At 37.2% G+C, this 26,367-nt stretch overlaps 1 protein-coding gene across 2 annotated transcripts in view; it reads right to left on the bottom strand.

Moving 5' to 3' along the window:
* TMEM67 (transmembrane protein 67) overlaps positions 1–22,709 on the bottom strand; it is a 51,399-nt gene extending 28,690 nt beyond the window's left edge. The window contains exons 1-10 of one of the 2 annotated variants that reach the window (XM_059394855.1): positions 22,131–22,709; positions 20,417–20,505; positions 18,289–18,382; positions 10,324–10,423; positions 8,512–8,581; positions 8,342–8,416; positions 2,419–2,481; positions 1,158–1,312; positions 939–1,047; positions 106–192 (exon numbers count right to left, since the gene is read on the bottom strand). In XM_059394855.1, the coding sequence (XP_059250838.1) occupies positions 106–192; positions 939–1,047; positions 1,158–1,312; positions 2,419–2,481; positions 8,342–8,416; positions 8,512–8,581; positions 10,324–10,423; positions 18,289–18,382; positions 20,417–20,505; positions 22,131–22,356 (1,068 nt within the window). In that variant the 5' untranslated portion in view covers positions 22,357–22,709. Of the gene's footprint in view, positions 1–105; positions 193–938; positions 1,048–1,157; positions 1,313–2,418; positions 2,482–8,341; positions 8,417–8,511; positions 8,582–10,323; positions 10,424–18,288; positions 18,383–20,416; positions 20,506–22,130 lie in introns of those variants that run through there. The other variant, XM_059394856.1, reaches the window with a different exon arrangement.
* Between the last annotated feature and the right edge of the window lie 3,658 nt (positions 22,710–26,367).

Below are 26,367 nucleotides of genomic sequence, written 5' to 3'. Positions count from 1 at the left end.
TATGTAAGTGATACTGTAATCTAGTAAATATCAAGTCTTTCCCTCACTTTTGCCTGAGGCAAAAACAAGGCACATTAGTAATTCTTCAGCTAGAAGTATGCTCACCTGTAAAATACCTCCTTCTAAAGTTTGCCACTTGAGAAAATTTCCTCTTACATCATAGGAAGCAGCAACAAACTTCAGTTTTCTATTCTGATTAAGTAAAAACAAGAATAAATTAACATTACAGACTCTAGAAGCAGTGCAGTATTCCATAAAGAAACAGTCAATGTTGACTGATCCTTTCTTTTCCCAAAGATCAAATATTCAACTATCTTTACTTAGAAGCAAAATTAATCTAAGTATCTTTATTATTAAACACACCTAAAATAAATGAGCGGTGTTTTGCATTAAAACTATTATTCCAGAATTGAGAGGCAATGCTAGTGATGGATAACCTCCTTTCACACCTGTTACGAGTATGTGTGTCTGTGTGTGTTTGCATGTGTTCACATGTGTAAAATGGTTGGGGAGTTAGTAGGTAAAAGAATCATCTATTCCATCATTCTAGAAGGTCAAAAAGATAAAAATTTGGATCTGTGAAGTGCTAAGGAAATGGCACAGAGTCCCAATCAACCTTTAGAAGCACTTCTTAGAAATGCAGAGATACAGGAAGACTGGGTCTGTCTGGCATTTGGTGATATAAACAACCTTCCCAGGCCCACAAGTGCTACTTGCTACCACAACTACATCATCCAGAGGTATCCATAGACTCAGGTAAGACTGCTAACTGCTATATCGTTTAATTCCTACAAGCACCTGATATTTAGGTTTAGTTTAGTAATCACATTTTTAGAAACAACCTAAAAAATCAAGAATTATGATTAACAACATTCTTACTACCTTTTAAAACTGTAAATCAAAATATAGTTGTTCTTTAATAATCTAGTGATTTATACCTGGTTTTCCCCTTTAAAACTGAAATTTGTAGGAAGAGGTGTGGTACTGAGTACTTGAGGTGCTAGTCCTAGCTGGTCTCCATAGAACAGCCATGGAAGATTCTGTCTCCTGTAAACAATCACAGTTGTTTTAATAATGGGGTACCAATGTTAATATTTGTGAAAGTACCTACACTGAATTTGGCTAAAATGACAGTTCATCAATCAGGATATCTTTACCAAAATGAAATAGAATGAACGGTGCGCAGTCCAGCAGCATTTTCAAAGATAAACTGAAACAGTCGGCATGCATCAAAAGTGGTAGAGTCATAAGAATTCATGTTCATCACACACATATTTCCGAGAGCTTGGCAAGATGTTAGATTGGCATACACCTATGAGAGAACCATGGCAAAGAAATGTAACATGGACCTTAATAACTTTAATAACTATATTTGAAAGAAAACTAATTTGTTGAGTTTGTTTGCCTCTCAAACGTCTCAGTTTTCCTCATCAGGAAGAGGCAACTCCATTTTTATAGTTATTCAAATCAAACATTGCAGTGATCTTTCTTTCCCTTCCCATACCCAACTCCTCAGTAAAACCATGTTGGCTCAGTCTTCACTGTATATCCAGAAAGTGAACTTCTTTCATTTCCATGCTACCATTCTTGGCTATGGGTCCAAGCTCTTACTCAGATTGCTGTAATACTCTGCTCACTGGTCTCCCTGTTTCTGGCAAATCTCCTCTCCATGCTGGTGAGCCTTTCAAAACCTGAAGTTCAATCATATTTTCCTTTGCACAAAATCCTTCTATACCCCTTACAGTAAACTCTAGGTCCTCGCCATAGCCACCCCCTTCATCTCCAAATCCAACTCTCCACTTTCCCTCACTTTCTCTGCTCTGGCTGCTCTAGCCTCCTTCCTTTTCTTAAGCATGAACATACCAGAGAACTCCTGTTTTGGAACATCTGCACTTGCTGTGGTCTCTGCTTAGAACATTCTTTCCCTGGATATTTACATGGTTCACTATCACTTCCTTCAGGGCTTTGTTCATCCTCAGAGATACATATGCTGACCATCCTAAACAAAATAGTACTCCCTCCATTCTCTATGCTCTTTATACTGGTTTATTTGTCTTTATAGCACTTAGAACCACCTGCATTTACTTAGAATATAATTCTGTGAGGGACTTTTTTTCTCCTGTCTCTTTCTGAAATATATAACCTGATTTGAGAACAGGGCCTAGCACGTAGTAGGTCATTAATAAACATTTACTAAATGACAGCATGAATCACTTGCCCCCAACACTCAATCCCAGCCAAACAAACTGGAAGACATTCAATTTTGTGTATTTTCTTTCCACTAGAAATGACTTATTCTTCTTATATTATATGACCAAGGAGATATATCTACTGAGAAGACTTTGATTATCTGGGGGAAAAGAAGGTGCACAAGTCTTCAAAATGAAATAAAGTTACTTTTAAAAAATTCAAACTTACCCAACAAGCAACTGCTGATGACTGCAAATACTTTGCAAACCATTCTGAAGTGAAAGACATGCCCTGTTCACAAAAAGGTAAGTTTTGGTTTTAAATTAAAATGAAGATTTCTTACGTACATCGCTAGGAAAACATTAGTATGCATATTTTCCAGTGGGAAATGGCTATTACCTTCTCAATGTTGTAAGAAAATAGTTTTAATGGAAATATAAGAATTTTCACTGAACTCAGTTATTACACATAGGGACTGTACTGCAAAATCATGTCACTTAGGCAAAAGATATAAGGAAACAAAGTGTGACTATAATAAAAAAAAAATACTATGCCCATTTTAGTAATACAAAAAACAAAGAACAAAATGGTAAGAAAATAAAAGAAAACCTAGATACTGATTTAGTATTTCATTGTTAACATTTGCTGATTTAGGATTATTATGCTGCACTAAATTGGCCAGTAATAAAAGAGAAATATTTATGAATGATTTCTAAGCAACAGGAAATTGGGGATATGTATAGAACTAACATTTAAAATCTCTAAAGTGGTGATTCTCAACAATGAACATTATAATCACCTGTGGGATTTCCTAAGAACAAAAAATGCCTGGCTACATTTCAAATCAATCTCCAGGAAGAACTAAGGCATGTATGGGCTCTGAAAGCTGCAGATACAAATCTCTGGCTAAGAACCACTGCTTTGGAGCTTATCTGTGTATCTTGCTAAAAAAATGACACACCAAGAAACACCAGTCAGGGTAATTTACTGGACATGTACAGAGGAGATAAAGCCAAATTATAAGGAACATTGCACCATAGCTACCCAAAAAATCTAAAATAAAATCATAAGTCACTATTTTCATTCCTTTTTTTTTAAAGAGTTTATTTATTTATTTGACAGACAAAGGTAACAAGTAGGCAGAGAGGCAAGCAGAGAGAGAGAGGAGGAAGCAGGCTCCCCGCTGAGCAGAGAGCCCAATGTGGGGCTCGATCCCAGGACCCTGGGATCATGACCTGAGCCGAAGGCAGAGGCTTTAACCCACTGAGCCACCCAGGCGCCCCCACTATTTTCATTTCTTTAAGGAGGAAAAATTTTCCCTTTTTAAGAAAAAAACTCCACATCTGCGTATAAAATTGAAGATAACATAAAAAAAAACTAGTTTTTTTAGTTTTTTAGTAAAATAATGGAAAGCAATGATTTTCCAAGCAGTGCTCAGAAATTCATGTAAAATAAACCCACAGACAATTTTAGCAGCAGTGTTAAAGCTGCATGATCCTCTCATAAAATAATATCCACACATTTTAAACCAGGAATTTTAAAACACTTAGGAAATTTATCTTTAGGAAATAATCTCTCCAAAAGGAAAAACATACCTATTTGCATAAAATGGTTGACAGCAATATTATTAATAATAGAAAACCTAAATATTCAAAGGCACTACAATTATATAAATTTCAGTGTATTAATGAGAGTGTTAGGTAGCTATTAAAAATTACATTGGGTGAGCCTGGAGCGTGGTACAGAGAAACCAAGGAAGTACAAAAGGACTGAAGGAGACATGTCAAAATAACACAAGAGCTTATCTCAAAATGTGGGACAATTTGAGCTTCAAAAAGAAAAATAACAGTAAACAATTATCACACACTGAATAAACAAAGATTTCATGAGTTCACAAAAAAGTAAAAAGAAAAAAGCACAGAGAGAAAGGAAAGCACTCTTTACAGAAGACTGCTAACTAATAAATGTAGATGGAGTAAGAGAACTGTGAAATTATTCTGAAATGACCAATTTAAAACTTGATTCAGGCAAGATTCGTTCATCAATGGCCACTAAATGTATATTTACATTGTCTCAAAGTAAAACCTCAGACTAACTTATTAACCACAGTCTCTTTACAATGAAGAGAAGTGGCATATAACCATGGTGACCAGGCAATCAAATTTAGCATCACCAGGAACTGGACCACCTAACATGTGCTCTTTGTTACGATGCAATGGCTGCCCACAACACTTTATCATATTCTTGCAAAAAGATGTTTCACTGAGTCTAATCATAAGAAAACAATCAGAAAAGTCCACATTGTGGGACCCTCCACAAGAGAGCTGGCCTTGACTCTGCATGTCAATGGCATAAAAACAAAAACAACAACAAAAACCACAAAAGCGAAACAGAGTAGGGTCTAGATTAAGAACACTAAAAGACTAATTGCAGTATGGGATCATTTTTTTTTTAAATTTTATTTATTTATTTGACAGACAGGGATCACAAGTAGGCAGAGAGGCAGGCAGAGAGAGGGGGGGAAGCAGGCTCCCCACTGAGCAGAGAGCCCAAGATGGAGCTGAGATCCGAGCTCAATCCCAGGACACTGGGATTATGACCTGAGCTGAAGGCAGAGGCTTTAACCCACTGAGCCACCCAGGTGCCCCCAGTGTGGGATACTTAAATTGATTCTTGGATTCTCACCTCCCCCTCTCCTGTCCCTGCAGAAAGGGGAGGGAGCATAAAGGGCATTATTGGAACAAGGGGAAATTTGGAAATGAACAATATATCAGGTAGATCTATTACATTAATTTTAAATTTCTTTGATGTGATACCAGGGGAAAACCCCCTTGTTCTTAGGCACTACATAGTAAAATATTTAGGAGTAAAGTGTCATACATCTACAACTTACTTTCAAGTGGCTCAGAAAGAAAAAAAAAAGTGTGTGTGTGTGTGTGTGTGTGCATTTTACATGCACATGGAAAAACATTAATGACTGGTTAACCTAGGTGAAAGATATATGTACAGTCATGGTATTGTACTTTGAGCTTCTCTGTGAATTTGAAATTTTCAAAATAAAAGTTGACAAAAACATATAAGATGCTAGATCACTATTACTATCTTTGGGGAAAGATAATGGGAAGACACTGACCCATGTACACAGAAAATTCTTTATTGATTGGCAGGTATAAATGCCTCTCATAAATTTATACAAAACTAATTATGTTCCGATTCTGTACTGTTCAAGAAAACATTTGATATGTCATGTTCTAATCACACTTATCCAATTACGAAAAGTGTAAATTATCAAGGTCATACAAGTACTTTAGTCTAGCTGCCAATTACAGTGTCAACATAAACTAATAAACATGCATTCTGGTTTTTCAATCTATCTAGTCTCTTGTGGGCTGAATTATTTTGAAGTGGTCCCTTAGGCCATGACTAACCTCCAGGTGCACCGCTAAAACCAAGTTCTTACACCTGCCAGGCTGAGGACTGGGCCAAGATAGTCACATAATCTTAACTACATTTGTTTACATGTCTCCTACAACTACACAGACCCTGTCTCAATGCTCGTTTTAAAGTGACTTAAAACCAAGGTATCTAAACTTGTCCTTAGGAAAGCATCAGTGTCCAAGACTGATAAGTTTAGAAGAAATGCATTAACTGAATCAGATTAACTTTAAGAAGGGAATTGCCTTTCTCTGCCCACCTTTCCTTTTTTTTTTTTTTTTAAGACTTTATTTATTTGAGAGAGAGAGAGAGTGAGAGAGAGCATGAGAGGGGAGGAGGTCAGAGGGAGAAGGAGACTCCCCGTGGAGCTGGGAGCCCTTTGCGGGACTCAATCCTGGGACTCCAGGATCATGGCCTGAGCTGACGCAGTTGCTTAACCAACCGAGCCACCCAGGGGCCCATGCCCACCTTTTCTTAACAGAGAAGTCTGCACTGGATCTACTGCACAGTGGCATGAAGAAGGGAGGATGTGGAGGTGGTATGGAAGACAGCAGTATGGTTCAAAGACTGTTAGACTGAACAAACAAATTAAGTGAGGATGAGACCCAGATTTCTCACTACTGGAGAAGGTACTGAAAATCTGTCAAAATGAAAGGTTAGAAGGAACACTGAGGAACTGCTTTAGAATTGCAAGTATCAGTATGAACTCATTTACTTCAATATATATATATAAAATAAATAGTTATAAATATATATATGTATATAAGTGTGTGTGTTTGTGTGTGTATTTTAGCTATGTCTCCTAAAAGGGTGTACTAAGTGTGGTAATCCTGGTTTCTAAATATTATCCTCCACAAATTCTTAGAGGAATGGTTGATTCCAGGAATGATGAAGGAAAAGTACAAAATGAACCTGGAAATTGCCAGAAAGGAAAGAAATTCTCAAGGAATGATGGACATATATCAAAAAGGTATAGGAGCCAACTTGAAGGGCCTTCAGTGGCTAAAACTAGGACAACCTGAATATCAAAACAATGCATGTATTGAATTACAACCAACTGAATAAAATAGGAACCCACTAATCTATACTGCCATTAATAAACAAATACATACATAAATGGGAAGAAGGGGAACTACTTCCTTAAAGTAGAAGGTTAATTAATAAATGTAGAAAGAATGATGGAAACATTTGGCAACCTCATAGTAGTGGTTGATAAAGGCAAGCATCACCAAAGGAGACTAAAGCTTACTGTTACTTATTGTTAATGGTTGGTGAAGACAAAGCATAATCTTGAAAATTCTCCTCACAAAATACTAATCAATTATAAAAGGAAAAATGGTACCCTTAGAGCAGACATGGCAGCTTGACAGCAGGTGATCAAAGTTAACATCACCAGGGAAAGGACATATGAATGCTGCATGCCTTCTGTTATGGTACAATGCACTGAGAAAAGCAAGACTTTTTTTATGGTTTCCTGCCAACCACGTCCTGATTATGAGGAAAAACTGGATGGACCCAGCCAAGGGTCATCCCATAGACTATAAGGCCTATAACCTTCAAAGCTGTTGAGTTCATGTAAGGCAGGAAAAGACTAAAGACATGTTCCAGATCAAGAGACTGAAAGAGAGGGGAGCTCTGTATGACTGATCTGATACCAAAGAGGAAAAGGAAATTTATTGGCACTTTTGACAGAATTATTTTAAAAAGGGAAAAAAGAAAAAAAAATAAAAATAAAGGTCTACAAGTTTTGACAATGATATACTGAAGGTCACTATAACCTGAGACTGGGGAAGAACACTGCAGAAGATATCTATCTTATTGCTAAGGAGCTAATTTTGGGGTGATCTCAGAGCTCTGTATCTATACCCCTATCTTAGTTTATTTTGTTGTTTTGCAAATATTTGGTACTTGCCTATCACACCAATAAGACAATACTGGAGAAGTGGAAGTTTTGCTTTATTTTTCAAGAGCCCAGATTCTACCTTCATCATGGTTGTCCTCCAATTCCTCCTAACCACTCCCACTGATCTAAGAATGATTTGAGCAACCAGATCCTAGCCTGTCCACCCCCAGCTCTGCTGGCATACTTGGTATTTTCAGTGCTCATTAACTAACTTCTAGTTAGTCATCTAATTCCTATTCCCTTGGATTCATGATCTCCACAGTTCAAGTTCATTCACCTTCTTCCCATTTTACAAAGCAGACATAGACAAGCAACTGTTGCAAAGGCTCTAACCCTAGGCCTCATGCTCTCGACTACAAAATAAAGAACCTGGCCAGATACGAATAACCCTCATTTCTCCAGTGATTACCATGTATAGGTACTATGAGGTAAGTCTGATTAATATACCCAATGTACAGACCATAAAACTGAAGTTTAGAAATATTAAGTCCAAGGATATATAATTAATGACTGGCAAATCCAGGGTTCAAGCCAAGAGTCTCTGGTGCTCTTAATAAATACTGCTGCATCTTTATAGGATCTATAAAAGAACTTTCCAGCTTACACATTTGGAGATCACCAAAAAAGGATGAGCCAAGGTAGAGAAGAGAGGAACGGTACTTAAAATAATAACGCTGAGTTGTTAATGTTTCTCAGATTGATAATTTCTGTTTTAAAGTGACTTAATCAGAACTGTTTCTCATTTTAGTCCCAGAATAATGAGCAAAGGAAGTACGCAACAAGGATGGAACAAAAAAACTACAACATACTCACAAGATCTCCATAACGGGCAGATGAAATTACACGTGAAGGAAAATTCCCTGTGTTGCTGAAACATAATCCCCCTGTCTTCATAAATAAAAAATAAATAAGAAAATAGTTTATGGAAAGGTATTACCAACTTAATTTTAAAATATATGCCTTATTAATTTGATTAGCCTTACTAAAATGTTCGGTGCTGAACAGGTACAGGACCTGCTGGTATTGATGAATGTTGGTTCGCATCGGACACATCTGTCAACATAACAAAAAAATTTTTAAATGTCAATGAATTATGCTAGACCTAATTTCATCAAACACTTGTCTTCTTTTAAATGCTGAATTAGAATAGATTCATTCAGCTAAGTAATAACTTGTAATAAATAAATTAAAAATATTAAATTGATTTGATTAATTTTATTACCATTCCTTCTATTTCAAAGCAAGGTATAAATAAATAAGTAAAATTAACCAATAATAGGAGAGCATTCTTTTGAAACTATATCAAGTGGCATAAATAATATTGAATAAGATGGTTAAGTCACTCAATTAAGAGCCCAAAAAACTCATACAAATGAAACCCAATCTGTTTTCATATGTAGTTATATCAAATCTAATTTCCTTATTTTGTCTGTCACAACGCAAAAAAGGAAACATAAGCTAAAAAAGATATGTGTATCTACTCCTTCACCAAACCTACAATAAACACTTTCAAAGTCCATTCATTACCCTTATTTATTTTAGGAAAATATATTTTTCATTAATGTATGATATACAGGGAGGAAGAGGATCCACCAGAGTAGTGGGGACACTGAATGGTTTGTTGTACTCACTACTTGTAAGACAGAGCAGGAAGGAGGGAATGGGGCATGGCACAGATCTAGGCTTGAGTTGGTACTGGAAGGGAAGGCTTGGGCATCAGCCAAGTAGTCAATATTTGGACACCACAGCCCATATCAACCTAAGATAAGTAGTGATCCAACACTAAGTATCCCCAGCAGAAGCTACTCAACTATTTTCTATTTTAATCTTGGAAACTGAAGAGAAAACTATGCTTAGAGGGAAGTCATCATGTAGCTCTCTCAACAAAAATTTGAAGAGGTGGGGCGCCTGGGTGGCTCAGTGGGTTAAGCTGCTGCCTTCGGCTCAGGTCATGATCTCAGGGTCCTGGGATCGAGTCCCGCATCGGGCTCTCTGCTCAGCAGGGAGCCTGCTTCCTTCTCTCTCTCTCTGCCTGCCTCTCAGTGTACTTGTAATTTCTCTCTGTCAAATAAATAAATAAATAAAAATCTTTAAAAAAAAAAATTTGAAGAGGTTAAAATAGGGATATTATGTCTGAATTAGAGAGAGACAGGGGTGTGTGTGTTTGTGTATGTGGTATGCATGTATGAAGGGGAAACAGGATGTGATAGAGAATAGGGCTATAAATCAGGGTTCTTGGGTTACTATAATTATCATTTACTTAGTAATATATTCTTTATATACTTTATTACAAAGCACAGTTCCAGGCACATAGCTAGTATGCTATAAACAGAAGTTAATACTTAAATGCCATATATATATATATATATATATATATGTATATATATATATATATATATATAAAATATATTATGTACAAATTACATAATAACAAACAAAAACAGCTACCTTTTACTGAGCGTTTACTCTAAAACACTATGCTAAAAATTCCCATATCGATTTCTGAGCTGTGATAAAAGCCTATGAAGTGGGTGGTTTATCTCCATTCTAAAGACAGGAGGACTGACTTACTAAGTTTGCCAAGGTCAAACAACCGATAAGAGACTGAGCCAAGCCTTGACCTCTAATCAGTTTCATTCTCTAGGCTTCACCTTCTTTATGTGTCAATGTCTATTTCCATCCTTCTTTGAGTTATTGTGAGGAAAGTGGTATCATAGGAAGTATTTTTAAAAGGTACAGATTCCATATAAGTGTAAGATGATATTTAAAAAGTCAGCACCCAGCACATGGCTTACCTGTTTCCTAAAGCATTTGCCACTGTAAAAGAGTTTTTATTTTCATCACAGAGCTTACAAGTTGCTTGAGACAACAACGTTCCATTAACAGCTCTTTCCACTAAAGATTTAGAAACAAAATTGTAACTCAAAGTCAGCAAATAAGTTTCTACATACTTTGTAAAGCCCACTAGTAATTATTGTTCTAATAATTCTCAAAATACCTGATCTGCAGAAGAGGCATGTTAAACACCACCAAAACAAAGTATAGAAAAGTGAAGACTTCCTCATTCCCACATAAAGAAACACAAAAACGAATTTTCCAAATCATAATAATAAATTAGTATTTTTTTCTCTAGTTTTGTTTTGTTTGTTTTTTACTTCTTTTTTTTTTTTTTTAAAAGATTTTATTTATTTATTTATTTGACAGAGAGAGAGAGATCACAAGTAGGCGGAGAGTCAGGCAGAGAGAGAGAGAGAGAAGCAGGCTCCCGCTGAGCAAAGAGCCCGATGCGGGGCTCGATCCCAGGACCCTGAGATCATGACCTGAGCCGAAGGCAGCGGCTTAATCCACTGAGCCACCCAGGCGCCCCTGTTTTTTACTTCTTACCTGCATGTTTCTATTACAGTGGGTATGCAGAAACAAGTAGTAGTTTCACAGACAGCTGAAATGTCTCTACAACTTCAGGGTTTTGGGTAGTACCTATTAAAATTTTAAATTCATATAACCTTCAACACTACAATTTCATTTTTAGACATCCAACCTACAGAAACACTTGTCCATGTGCATAAGGACATTTACTAAAGTGTTACTTGTTGGAAAACCTAAACATTTACAATAGCAAAATGATGGTATATTCAACCTATGAAATACTATGGAGTAGATTAGAAAGAATGAGGTAATCTATAGATCATACTGATAACTGAAAAAAGTATGCTGTAGAACAATATTTTTGGTATGAAACATTTATATAAAAATGCCAGTTATATTTCTTGTGGCTATAATGTATATTTTAAAAACAGGAAAAAAGGGTTCTAGAAGGAAACAGACATACAAACATGTATGTGCACACACATCAAAATGATCAACAATTACTTCGGGGCTAAGGGAATTAACAGAGAACCAGCATTGGGAAAATGAGTCAAAGATCATTAGTCCAAATCATAATGCTATCAATAATGTTTTATCCATAACACTTTCAGTTTTCACAAAGTGGTAAAAATGATTTTAACCAAAGTAAAGGTAAATGACTTGTTTCTTCTATAGTCATCCCAGGCTTAAATGGCAATTCTATTGGACCGTTTACTCAGGCCCCAGTCCTTAGAGCCTCCTTATTTCTTTTCACACTGCATGTTAAAAACAATAAAATTAAAATTTAAAAAATAGATGTGCAAATCTTATTAGCTCTTTTTTTCAAATTATATCCAGAAACGGAATTATTCTCTCTACTTTCACAACTCTACCCCAGGCCAAGGGCTATCATCTATCACCTGGACTTTAATGACAGCTTCCTAATTGGAGCCCTGGTTCTATTCACCAGGCAGGAGCTAGAATGAGGCTTTTCAATACTAAGTGTGATCATTTCAATCCCCTCAAAACCTTCCAATACTCTTCCATCTTACTTGGGGTAATTTCTAAGGTCACTATCACAGCCTAAAAGGCCTTACATGATCAGCACACAATCACCCCAACTTTCCAGAATCATCCGCTTCTTTCCACACCCTTGTTTGCTTCAGCCACACTGGGGTATTTGCTGCTCCTTGAACACTTTCCCATCTCAGGATCTTCATACTTGCTAGCCTGAGTCCCCTGGTCATCTACATGGCTCTGTCCCTCATTTCCTTCAAATCTATGCTCAGATATCACCTTTCCAAAGAGGTCTTCCATGATCATACATGTAAAATAACACTTGCTCTCTCTCTCTTGCCCTGCCTTGTCTTCATAGCATTTACCACCCCTGGCATACACTATTCATTTGCTTATTGTCTTCCTCTTGCCACTAGAACCTAAGTTTGATTCATTGCTGTATCCCAGCACCTAGCAGTTAGTGCTCAATAAACATTTTTTTAATTTGAAGAACTTAAAATTGGAGAGGAAAGTCTGATTTCATAGAGACCTATTTTCTTACATGATGACAACAGTCTACTCGTACTGAACTGGGGCTAGCTATGGCCTTTTAGCTTAACTGCCCTTTTGTTAAATGAAGTTTCAAAAATTTATTAACATTTATTTTAATTTTGTCAACAAATATTTATAAATAAGTATGACAACATATAAATATTTTCAGGACTGTATAGAGACATATAAGTACTAAAAGCATTCTGGGGGGATGCCTGGGTGGCTCAGTTGGTTAAGCAGCTGCCTTCGGCTCAGGTCATGATCCCAGTGTCCTGGGATTGAGTCCCACATCAGGCTCCTTGCTCGGCAGGGAGCCTGCTTCTCCCTCTGCTTCTGCCTGCCATTCTGTCTGCCTGTGCTCACTCTCTCTCCCTCTCTCTCTCTGATAAATAAATAAAATCTTAAAAAAAAAAAGAAAAAAGCTTTCTTGTAAGAACACAAAACTTAATAATGACTACATTAGAGGAATAGGAGTGAGAGTGAGGGAAGAAGGGAAAGCACTTAGTTTTACTATTTTTCTATACCATTTAAATTTCTAGCCATATACATACATGACTTTCATTTCAAAGAGTAAAATTTTAAAGTTGAAAAATAAATGACCTTTTAAGCAATAAATCTACATGTGCTCTTATGGTACTCTCTCCAAAATACACTGCAAATAAACACTCCAAAATATTTGCAATACATTAAGAAACTTGGAAAGGATAGAGAAAAAAATAATTGATTATCTAGGGTAATTTTTGGGAAATGGAATAGGTAGGGAGTATGGACTTTCATTTCTCATCTTATAGCCTCATGAATTATTTGATATTTTTAATGATATGTACTGTCTGTATTAATTATTTTTTAAAAATTATTTACCTGGTTATCTGAGCATTTTCTTCTTATGTCAGAAATGGGAAGAGTTGAAAGAAGTTGTGTAAGAAGTAAGATGCACCCTCTTTCTATTCTTCCTCTCCCCCTCAGCGCCTCTTACAAAGCCACAGAACAAATTAAGAGAAAAAGTTCAAGATGGCTCTAAGGAGCTCACACCATGGAAAATTTTAAGTATGTAATATAACCTCTAAAACAGTGAAATACTGGTTTCATGGCGGTCACCCAACTCTAAGGGGTTACTAGGTGTCAGAGCCACCATCTGGCCTCCCTGGCATCTAGACTCCATTCTCAGAAACTCATTAAAACTGAAGCTTCTACATCAGTGATCTCTGACTGTCAAAAGTCATTTCAGAACTCATTCCATTCTGACTTCCACACTGTATTTGAATCTGTGAACATCATCGCCTTCATCCCCACTTAGAAATTCCAAGGATATTTTTTACTTCCTTTTTCCTCATCCCCATATTCCTTCACTCATCTAAGTTATTATCATCCTTTTAATATTTCTGGGATCTACTCCTTTGAGTACAACATGTTCTAACTCTGGTTTAGGTCCTTGTCACCACCTGTCTACAGCACCCCAACAGCCTCTTCACAGCTCTATTTCTGGTCCCCACTCTTTAAATTAATCAGCTTCACGAGGACAGGGACTGCATTCCTGTTCAGTCTTTCCTTCACTGCTTTACCCTTCATCCCCCTGGACCATGGCCAGCACCTAGTAGGAGCTCAACAAAACCCCTATGCCTACAGAACACCCTACCATTCAAGGCCTTCCACAATCTGGACCAATGCACCTTTAAATTCAGCAAACTGTTATTTCCATAATCCCTTCATATTCAATCTGGATGTTTATATTTGTAACAATATGTTCATATATATAACAATATGTTTATATTTATAACATTGCTCTTGTTCGTACTCTTACTCCTGCCCAAAATGTTTTCTTTCTTGCTATCTTTTGAAATATCATTAATTCTTCAAGGTCTCACTATTATACTGCCTCCTCATGCCCACTTTCGCAGACAACCCTGGCTGAAGTGAGTTCTTCCTTACATTTATTGTCTAGAATGTTCATTTCATGATTGAATATATGTGCTTCTATAAAAATATTTTGTTGCTGCTATCTTGCTCTGCAAATTATTTTTCCATATGCATATCCTGTCTTCTAACTAGATTTTAAATAAATTGATGGCCTGGGTTTTTATTTCTTTTACAAATTATTTTTGAATAGGGGCGCCTGGGTGGCTCAAGGGGTTAAGCCGCTGCCTTCGGCTCAGGTCATGATCTCAGGGTCCTGGGATCGAGTCCCGCATCAGGCTCTCTGCTCAGCAGGGAGCCTGCTTCCTTCTCTCTCTCTCTCTGCCTGCCTCTCAGTGTACTTGTAATTTCTCTCTCTCAAATAAATAAATAAAATCTTTAAAAAAAATTATTTTTGAATAAATAATATACAAATAAAAAATAAAAGGCACAGAAGAATTTGAAAATGAAGTCTCTTTCCTACCCTTTTCCCCCAGATACCCAATTCTCTACCCTGGAGGCAAGACTGTTATCAGTTCCTTGTAAATTCCTCCAGAAATAGGGTATGCATAGCACATATGAATTTGTAATTTTTAGAAAGCATAAATGGTAGCTCACCAAATACAGAAAACAGTACCAATAAACAGCAAGTACTCAAATAAACGTTTGTGAGTGAATACATAGAAACTTTTCTATGCTTTTTTTCATTTTTAATGTATCTTGGATTTGTTTCTTTAGCAATACTTGAAGAACTGCATTATTTTTCTATATAATAATCCATATTTTTCTGCATCCTACATGCCTGCATGGACGTATGACAGTTTATCTGACTAACATCTTCTTAACAGACTTTGACATCGTGTATGCTATTTTGTCTTAGGATGAAAGTTGCAATAAGAAGCCATGCATATAATTCTTCAGACATGTATCTTCCTGCATTAGAAAAGGAAATTCCTAGATAAAGCCTACCTGGGTGATGATCTGCATCGGATAAATACTGTCAAGTTGCTCTCCACAGAGAGTGCACCAATTTATAATTCCCCAGTAATATATGAATAACTACCACCTTGTATCCTTGCAAACACTATGAAAGTTCAAAAGGTTGATAATAGGGGCTCCTTGGTGGCTCAGTCAATGACATATCTGCCTTTGGCTCAGGTCATGATCCTGGGTACTGGGATGGAGCCCTGCATCAGGCTCCCTGCTCAGCAGGAAAGCTGCTGCTTCTTCTCCCTCTGCTGCTTTCCTTACTTGTGCTCTCTCACACACTCTCTTTCTCTCCCTCTGTCATATTAAAAAAATCTTTAAAAAAATGTTGAGGGGTGCCTGGGGTGGCTCAGTCGCGAATCATCTGCCTTGGGCTCAGGACATGATCCCAGGGTCCTGGGATCAAACCCTGCATCAGGCCCCCTGCTAGGCAGGAAGCCTGCTTTCTCCCTCTCTTACCACCTTTGCTTGTGTTCCCTCTCTCGCTGTGTCTCTCTCTGTCCAGTAAGTAAATGAAGTCTTTAAAAAAAAAAAAAAAGTTGATAATAAAATCTGGTAGGTTAAAAATAAAATTTATTTTAAAAATAAAATTTTAGGGACGCCTGGGTGGCTCAGTTGGTTAAGCAGCTGCCTTCAGCTCAGGTCATGATCCCAGCGTCCTGGGATCGAGTCCCACATCGGGCTCCTTGCTCCGCAGGGAGCCTGCTTCTCCCTCTGACTCTGCCTGCCACTCTCTCTGCCTGTGCTTGCGCGCTCTCTCTCTCTGACAAATAAATAAAATCTTTAAAAGAAAAAAAAATAAATAAAATTTTAATATTATTCTCTGAGCAATGTTGAACTTGTTTCTCTTGTTTAATGTTTTTTTTGTTTGTGAATTCAGTCTATTCATGATTTTTGGCCATTGTTTAAATTTAGCTTTTCCTCTTGTTCATATATTATTATAGAAGTTTTTTATATATATATTGTAGAACTTAGACCTCTATTAATTGTATGCATTATAAATTTTTCTCTAGTTTGTAGGTTTTTTCCTTATGTTCTTTATTATTTTTCTACATGATATTTTAGAATTTGTATTTAGTCAAATTTGCCAATATTTCCTTCTATAGGTTCTGGGTTTCTCCTTATTCTTAGGCCTATTCCATCCCAAGACTAAAAAAATGTTTCCTGTTTTTTATGATTTTTTTTTTTAAGGTTGTATTTATTTGACAGAGACAGACAGAAGAGAGTGAGAGAGGGAACACAAATTGGGGGAGTGGGAGAAGCAGGCTTCTCACAGAGCCAGGAGCCTGATGCGGGCTCAATCCCAGAACCCTGGGATCATAACCTGAGCCAAAGGCAGATGCTTAACGACTGAGCCACCCAGGCTCCCCTTTCATAATCTATTATAGAATCATATTTAGTATTTAAATATTTGACTGGCCTGGAATTTATGTTTCTTTAAGAAATAAGTTTGAAACCCAACTAAGTATTTTCCAAGTTTCCCCAACACCATCTACTAATCAGTCTTTTCTCCACTGACAAGAAATGCCACTTTTATCACATATCACATTCCAACTGAGACTCGGTCTATTTTGATTCTCTACTTTAAGTTCCACCCATTAGTATGTGTAATCTATATGCCAGCCATACATGTTATTACAGTGGCTATAAAATGTGCATAATACCTGATAGGGTTGTTTCCTCTCTCCTTTTTCATAATATTCTTGGTTTTTCATATTTTTTCCAGATAAATTTTAGAGTTAATTGTGTAGTCTCTAAAACAGACAAACAATATCCTAGTAGAATTTACCAGGGTTCCATCAAATAAATAGACTAGTATTGGGAGAGCTGACATCTTTGTAATATTTAATTTTCCCCTTCAAGAACACCCTACGTATTTCACTTACTAAAGCCTACTTTTGTATCCTGCAGGAGCATTCTAAGATTTCTTCAATTGATTAATCTTATACATTTCTTTTAAAATTTATGCCTTGGCATTTTTTTCTTTTTGTTGCTACTGTAGATGAGATTTTTTCCTCTTTCATACATTTTAAAGAATTGTTTAGAAAGAAGGCGGCTGCTAATTTTTGGAAAATAAATTTGTATCTAAAACCTTTATGGGGTGCCTCGGTGGCTCAGAGGGCTAAGCCTCTGCCTTCCGCTCAGGTCATGTGATCCCAGGATCCTGGGATCGAGCCCCACATCAGGCTCTCTGCCCCGCAGGAAGTCTGCTTCCCTCTCTCTCTGCCTGCCTCTCTGCCTACTTATGATCTCTCTGTCAAATAAATAAATAAAATCTTTAAAAAAAAATAAATAAAACCTTTATTATTTATAGTGATTTTTAGTAATTCCCTTGGGTTTTCTAAACATATAATCAAATCATTAAAAATTAATTTTTAATGATTTTTACCTCCTTTTTAATTACCCTATCATCTATTTCTTTCACTTACCTAAGTGCACAGTTTACATCTTTATCTGGGTCCTGACATTAATAGAAATGCTTATCATTTGTCCCTATTAAGCATCATGTTGGCTTCTGAATTGAAACATATATACTTTATCATGTTATTTTAAGGAAGTATCAATCTAATCATATATTAAAAAGAATATTTTTTAATTTTTTTAAAAGATTTTATTTATTTACTTGTCAGAGAAAGAGAGAGAGAGAGTGCGCACAAGCAGGAGAAGCAGGCAGGCAGAGGAAGAAACAGATTCCCCAGTGAGCAAGGAGCCTGATGCAGAACTTGATCTCAGAACACCAGGGAACATGACCTGAGCTGAAGGCTGACACTTAACTGACTGAGCCAGCCAAGTGTCCTGAGAATTTATTTTTTTTAATTAAGGAGGGCTTTTTATTCTCTTCTCAATGGCTACTATTGTCTTAAACATCATTAAATTTTAGACAATTAAAAAAAATACTGTTCACCTAGCTATTTCAATTAATGTCCTTTTCAAACCAGCTAAGTGAAGATTCATTACTACTTTTTCATAAAGAATTTACTTCTTACCTAAAATATGGCCAGTGGGACAGTGGCATTTTCCTTCTGCAGTTATACCGCCAGGGCAAGAAATGCAATTCCAGCCATCTTCAGTAATACCTTTCTAAATTAAAACAAAAGTAAAATTTCTCCTTGATCAGTGATGTAATTCCAAAAAGCCACAATAGTATATAATTTGTAGCTAATATTCTAATAAATCATGCACATATGAGTTACATAAAAATTTCCTGGACAGCCAAACAGTGCTTACATTCTAAAATCAAGTTACATATGATCACTATGTACTGACTACTGTTAACTCTGGGCAACACTGCTTTCTTCTTCATGATTTTCAGTTCAAATGAGTCCTTACTTTCAAAGTAATACTGTCATTCAGTTTTTCAATTTATAAAAGTAAAACACAACAAAATTCAAAAGGATTTAATCAAAAGATAGCCAATTAATTGTTTGGTTTTACCTTTTCTAACATATTCTAATTTTTATAATTCAAATACATTAGTTTTTCAAAATCAAACTATGATTCAAAATGGTTGAATTTTATGGTATACAAATAATATGTAAATAAGTTGTTAAAGTTAAATTATAATTATAAAGTTAAATTATAAATTATCTATTGTTTGTATTAATAAAGGTTTTTGATAAAATATGGTATCATTCAAAATTGGGCTTACATGGCTTTTCCTAACCTGGGGCAAAACCAAATATGGATGTAACCAAAAAGAACAAATGGTAATAACAAAACAATAAGAAATTATTTTTAATTTTGGTTGAAAAGACTGGATATATCAAGAAATGCTCCTAAATTTGGCAGTACATTTAGAGAGGACTATTTAAAAATTATGATTATTTTGTAATTTCACTGAAGAATAAATTTGCTTTGTACCCATTTCATATTAGGAGCTTTTTATGATTGATAATTCAGCAATGGTCACTATTTCCAAAAACATAAAATAAGTATTAAGTGGTAATCAAACTTATAAGTTAAATCAAATTAGCCATAAAATCAGGACAACTGGTAAATTAAACTATCAACTTAATAGTAATTAATTTAATAGTATTTTAAATTATTAAATTGCCAGATTTCATTTTTTTAATCCAGATGAGAAGAAACATTACTACAAAATAACTGCCTCATAAAACTCCTAATTATTTTCTTTTAAACATTGTATTTATTTGACACAGACAGTGAGTGAGCACAAGCAGGGGGAGCAGCAAGCAGAGGGAGGAGGAGAAGCAGGCTTCCCACTGAGCCGAAAGCCTGATGTGGAGCTCAGTCTAGGACCCTGGAATCATGACCTGAGTTGAAGGCAGATACTTAAACGACTGAGCCACCAGATGATCCAAAGACTCCTAATTTTTGAAAATGATTGCAAAATGTATTTGCATTAATTAAAAATCATTATATATAGTAACTAATTCACTAATTTTCCAAAAATTATGATATAATGACTAACAAGACAGCAACAGATATTATTTAACCTATTTAATGATGCAACTGGCATTTCATGAACTTATTACACCTTAGGTATCGTTATGAACATGAATTGTTATAAGACTGCTGACACAACAGGTCCAAGACAGAACTCAATCTGTACCAGTCAAAATATACACACATCCCAACTTGCTCTTTATATGTATCATTCATCTATTAAAAAAAAAAAAAGTCACTCTGTGAGAAAATATAAAGACAAATTTCACAGCTTTGCATTTTTAATTTCAGATTTTAAAAACCAAGGCAATACATTTGTTTTTTCCAAGTTTGCATAAAATTTCACTGATTGCCCAAAATTTACTCTAGTAAAAATAAAAATAATTTAAATAATTTTAAAGTTGGGGAATATATTAGAGTATGGCATTAAAACATAGCTTAAAAAATAAAGACAGTTAAGGGGTGCCTGGGTGGCTCAGGTGGTTAAGCAGGTGGCTCTTGATTTCCACTCAGGTCATGATCTCAGGGTCCTGGGATTGAGCCCTTGCATGGGGCCCTGCACTCAGCAGAGAGTCTGCTCAAGGATTCTCTCTCCCTCTCCCCTCACCCAACTTGTGCTCTAAAATGAGTAAAATATTTAAAAAAAAATAAAGACACTCAATTTACTACCTTTTACAGTAAAATTATTTTAAAGTAAATATTTGATACCATGTTTTCTGGGCACTTTTTACAAATAAAATCAGGTCCTCCATTATTAGAGATCATCTGAAATCCTGGTAGACACATACATGAAGTTCCTAAAAAGAAAAGAGCCAATTTTGACCTTGGTAAACAAAAATAATAAAACTCCAAATAGGTAAACTTTCAATATTCTTAAGATCTTAAAAAGCAGTATAGCTGTTAAGAGCAAATCCAGAAACATACTATGTGGGTTCTAATCTTAATTCTGCTATTTAGCTGTGTGATCTTCAGCAAGTTACTGAACTCTGTGCCTAGATTTCCGCTTTGGCAAAATGGGAACGATAACAGTACTTACCTCCTACGTTTGGTATGAGTATTAAATTAGTTATTATATGGAAAGCGCTTAGAATGTGTATGGCACACAGTAGGTATTTTGTTTCCTACCACTTTAACTGCAAGCAGAACTCAATTATTAAAGTACTGAACTTTAATTTTAATAATCAAACTATTCACTAACTGCTATGGGAAATTTTACAGTTCTATTTCATCCAACCATACACATATATTAAATGATCTCAAATTTACTTTACCAAAACAAAACTTAATTAGCGAAATCATCCTGATTCAAATAAATGACTATTTTTCTCTAAACAGACAGTAGACTTTATAACCGTTATTCAACTTGCTGGATAGGTAAGGTCAGCATTCTCTAAGGATACATCAAGTGGAAGCCGATCCCATAGGAGTCTATGTGGTAGAATGCATAGGATATTTGGGTTCGTAAGTACGAAGCTACCACCTTACACTTTAAGACTCTGTGAAACGTTTTCTCATTCATATTTCCTCACCTGGGGAGCCTTGACCAGTCTTATGTAATGACTTAAATGAGGACAATCAAGTTTGAAGATGGCAAAAAGTTAACACCATGGGTGACCAAATCAAGACTGAAAAACATCCTAGACTTTAGAATATGGAAAAAGTCTTATTCTGAGCAGTTTCAGTGAGGAGAACTAAGATCAAATGGTGGAAGTTTCAAGAAAAAAGAAATAAGCTTAATCTAAAGAGACTTCAAGGGCAATTAGTAATATTCGATAATAAAAGGTATAAGTCCTAAGGAAATCTATATTAAGGACACACGATATAGTGGGAAAATACACGGGTAGAAACTGAGGGCAAGGAGACAAAAGTTCTTCCGATCCACAATTTAGGTGACAAATAAGATATTACAACATCAACTGGGCTTCAGTTTCCTTATCCGTAAAATGAGGAGACTGGACCTGATCCTGATTAAGGTCCCTTATAGCTCTAGGTCTCTAGGATTAGAAAAGCAAAATAAAGAGTTAACAAAGTTTATAGGCGCTCCTTTGCGTTCCCTCCCCGACCCGTCCTGTGACCTCCTCCTTTATACTTCGCTAATTCCCTATTTCTTTTCTGTCTCTGGTAGGCGACTTTCCAGATGCCTCCCGAAAGACCCCTCTGATGAGAAGCGGGGGACTGACGCGGAGAAATTCATTACTGGCGCTGGCTCACGGCGTAGCTTCCTCTGGGCTCCCCAACCTCAACTGGGTGCAAGCTGCAATCCTCCAAGGAAACCCATCCCTTACGCTTCGGCGGTTAAGTTTCCTGAAAATTTCTTCCCGCGGGCGGAAAAAGGTGTTTCAGAGACACGTGCCAGGGACTGAGGGCAGCAACAAGGCGGAGTATTCGAGCTTTGGCTCGGGCCCACCCTGAACGATCTCACCTCGGGCATCCCGCCTCTGGTTGGCTCCGCACGGGACACAGGACAGCGCGGAGATATCGAAGTACTGGTTGTGGCCGCAGGACTCTGGCTGCAGGAATGGGAAGGAGAAGGTCTGGGCGTGTGAGACTCGCGGGAAGACCAGCAGAAGGAATACATGCGCAGCAGCCACGGATGAGACAGACCAAGCCGCCATGGCTACCCCGGGCCCACCGCTGCCCGTCACCATGGTGCAGACGCCCGCGGCCGCGCAGTCTGTGGCGTCCCATCAGCCGCTGCGGCGAATCTGTAGAGCCGATTGGACAACTCCGTCTGGGGATCCGGAAGTGTCTGAAGTTGCTGCCTGGTTGCTAGGTGAGCAAAGCCGCGGGAAGCCGGCGGGTCTGAAAGGATGGGTTACAGAGGCAAGCTAATCCTGTAGGCTGGCGGGCCGCAACTGGCTTTTAAAAATGTGTTTCCGGCGTCTGGGTAGCTCAGTGGGTTAAAGCCTCTGCCTTCGGCTCAGGTCATGATCCCAGGGTCCTGGGATCGAGCCCCCCATCGGGCTCTCTGCTCAGCGGGGAGCCTGCTTGCTCTTCTCTCTGCCTGCCTCTCTGCCTGCTTGTGATCTCTGTCTGTAAAAAATAAAATAAAATAACATAAAAAATAAAAAATAAAAATGTGTTTCAAACCCATTGCCGTGATGCGCTGTCAGTTTAGGAGGTCGGTAAACAGAATACCACAGCAAAGGCAGTGTCTGAGTTTATTACACAAATTAAGAGTGGAGTTGTTTCATTTCGCTGTTGAATGATGTTTACATGAGAATTTATTCAGACCAAGCCATTTTCGCATGAAAGAAGACATTACAACACTGTATTTGTCAAAACACGTTTGTCAGAAAAGTAGTGGAAAACCCACTGATTTGAAATATGCAATGCTAGACTGGCTTAAAAAAACAAGATCATTCCTGGCAGACTGTTGTTTGGGTTTCTAGTTTCCTTGTTTTGGATCAAGAAAATCATGCATATATAATGAGATTGTTTTTTGTCAATAAAGAAGGAATCTAATTTTTAACCTAATTTATGCATACATGAATGTTGCCTTTCAAAGCAAGTACCTTTGGAGGCTGTTACCACAAAAATATTTTAGAATTACCTTTAGAGCCAGTTTACAGATTGTATAAGAAAATTTTACGTCTTAATATTTAAATCTCACGTCTGTTTCTGTTGCATTTTGTTTATTTTGTTTTCACACCCTCCACTCTCCCAATACAATCACCCAGCGTAATTTTTAGCCCCTTAGTCATCAGTAGTAGCTTGAAACAAATGTGGCTTTCTCAATGTTTTTGCAGTAAAAATGATTTGTCACTATTAAGGAAAATACATACGTACACAATTCTTATTTTTTTTAAAGATTTTATTTATTTATTTGACAGAGAAATCACAAGTAGACAGAGAGGCAGGCAGAGAGAGAGAGAGGGAAGCAGGCTCCCTGCTGAGCAGAGAGCCCGATGGGGGGCTCGATCCCAGGACCCTGAGATCATGACCTGAGCCGAAGGCAGCGGCTTAACCCACTGAGCCACCCAGGCGCCCTACATACACAATTCTTAATGCTTGTTGAAAATACATCTAAGTAAAGTTAGATAACTTTAACCATTAACCCCCATCAGGACTAGTATTTCTCATGTGGCTGTCCCCAATAGACCAGCATTAACCCAGTCACTAATATCAATGGTAGAGGACACAGGAAAAATATGTTCTGAAAACTCTTCCTTAAAGATGAATTCTAAAAAGCGTTTTGGGGTAATTATGCATTGTTGGAGTGTCTAGTTGATAGTGAAAAATCACTTATCTGAATAAGATTTTTAAAAAACATGTGACTATACAAATGTTAATGCAGACTCAGAAAGGTTATGGTCAGAATAGTTGAGATTAATCTACAAAAGCTTTGTATGGATGATTTTTAATTCTAGTTTTCTTTAATTAAGTGCATACTGTTATATGTTTTGTGGAAGGGATTGTGGCAATATTTACTCATTGCCTCCAATGTAATTAAAGCAATAAAAGAGCTTCCATTCATGATGGTTTTCCTTGTGTCCCACACTGTGCACTATATTAAGTTCTTGGCAGCATTAATCTTAATTCTTCATAATAACCCTTTGAGGGAATACTATCCCTTTTTGTATCCTTTAAGAAAAAAGAAGAAGAAGAAGAACAACAACAACAATGAAAGAAATTAAAGATCAAGAAAGTAACATTCTGGGCACCTGGGTGGCTCAGTTGGTTGCCTTCAGCTCAGGTCATGGTCCTGGAGTCCTGGGATGAAGTCCCGCATCAGGCTCCCTGCTCAGAGGTGGTGGTGGTGGTGGGGTGTCTGCTTCTCCCTCTGACCTTCCCCCTCTCTTGCTCACTTGCTCTCATTTCTCAAATAAACAAATAAATTAAATCTTAAGGGAAAAAAAAGAAAGCATTTTAGGAAGTGGTGGAACTAGAATTTATTTCCATCTAGTCAACTCCACAGCCTGTTAAGTTTTTAGTTTATTAAGTGGGTTCTTTGTGGAATAGACAGAGAAAAATGTTGGCATTCTACATGTAGGACAAACCTATTGCCTTTAGTTAATAAGATGATACTGACATTGTATACCAGGGACACTGGAACTGTGATTGTCTAAGACCTTTGGGCATTACACCTAACAAAACTGCTCCAAAGTGGGGCGCCTGGGTGGCTCAGTTGGTTAAGCAGCTGCCTTCGGCTCAGGTCATGATCCCAGAGTCCTGGGATAGAGCTTCACATCTGGCTCCTTGCTCAGAAGGGAGCATGCTTCTTCCCAGCCTGCTGTTCCCCCTACTTGTGCTTGTTCTCTGCATATCTCTCTTTCTTGCTCTCTCTGTGTCAAATAAATAAAATCTTAAAAAAAAAAAAAAAAAAAAAAACCTGCTCCAAAGAGCTAAATAAAGACCTTAGTTGTAGTGAAAAGATTCAAAATACAGTTAGGTTTGTCATAACTGTGGATACTGTGGGTTCAACTGTATAAACTACTTATACAAGGATAGCAGAAAGAATGTTAGCTAAAACTGTAAACATATATTGGGACTGTATCATTAGAGATATTTTTGCTGCAAGTAAATAGATCACATAGTTTAAGCCAGTTTGCAATGGTTTAAACAAAAACAAACATGAGAAGTCTGGAGATAGGTGGTCCCTGGTCTTCCTTCAATAATGTCAGTTAGTCATCACTGCAGTTTCATTGGCTTTTCCTATTAGTTGAGTGTGTTTCCCTCAAACCAGATACCAACATTTGGATTTAAGACAGGAAGAAGACGAGCTGAGCTGAACCAGAGATATTTCCACTGGTTCTTTTTTTTTTTTTTTAAAGATTTTATTTATTTGTCAGAGAGAGGGAGAGAGAGCAAGCACAGGCATACAGAATGGCAGGCAGAGGCAGAGGGAGAAGCAGGCTCCCCGCCGAGCAAGGAGCCCAATGCGGGACTCGATCCCAGGACGCTGGGATCATGACCTGAGCCAAAGGCAGCTGCTTAACCAACTGAGCCACCCAGGCATCCCTCCACTGGTTCTTTTAAAACATGAAAGCAAATGTTTTCTCTGTGTCATGTATAGTGCTAAACTTCTTATATGCGTTATTTGAATCTTTTTAACAACCCTATGAATAGACAGTGCATTTACCAGGTTTAAGGACATACCCAGTATCACTCAGCTAAAATGTGAGAGAATTATCCACAGAAATGGATGAAACTAGGATAACATGGTTTAATGTCAGCTTACAAAATCCATGAGAGGATGAGTTCAAAGGGGATAGCAAATGCTTATTGAACACCTATAATGAGATAGGTGCTGCACCATGCCTTACCTACATTAAAAAATTAAAGCAATGGTGGAGGGAGAGGCACGAGAGGATGAATGGAAGAGCTGTTTCAGAGGAAGAATCATGAGAATGTTATGACTTGGACAAAGAAACAGAAGAAACAAAAATAAGGATCACTCAGTTTCTGACTAGGATGGCTAGGTGGATTGTGACATTATAGGAAGATAGAAAGGTCTGGGAACAGATAAAATCTTCTGACTGAATATAGAAAAAAATATAGGTAGAAATTTAAGTTATGGGAATTGGGGTGCCTGGGTAGCTCAGTTGGTTGAGTGTCTGCCTTTGGCTCAGGTCATGATCCCAGGGTTCTGGGATCAAGTCCCACCGTGGGCTCCCTGCCCAACAGGGAGTCGCTTCTCCCTCTCCCTCTGCCCTCCC

Source organism: Mustela nigripes, chromosome 3 (assembly GCF_022355385.1).
Source record: "Mustela nigripes isolate SB6536 chromosome 3, MUSNIG.SB6536, whole genome shotgun sequence".
Lineage (NCBI taxonomy): Eukaryota > Metazoa > Chordata > Mammalia > Carnivora > Mustelidae > Mustela > Mustela nigripes.
Note: the sequence above shows the minus strand (reverse complement) of the source record. Positions and strands in the feature narration are given on the sequence as shown.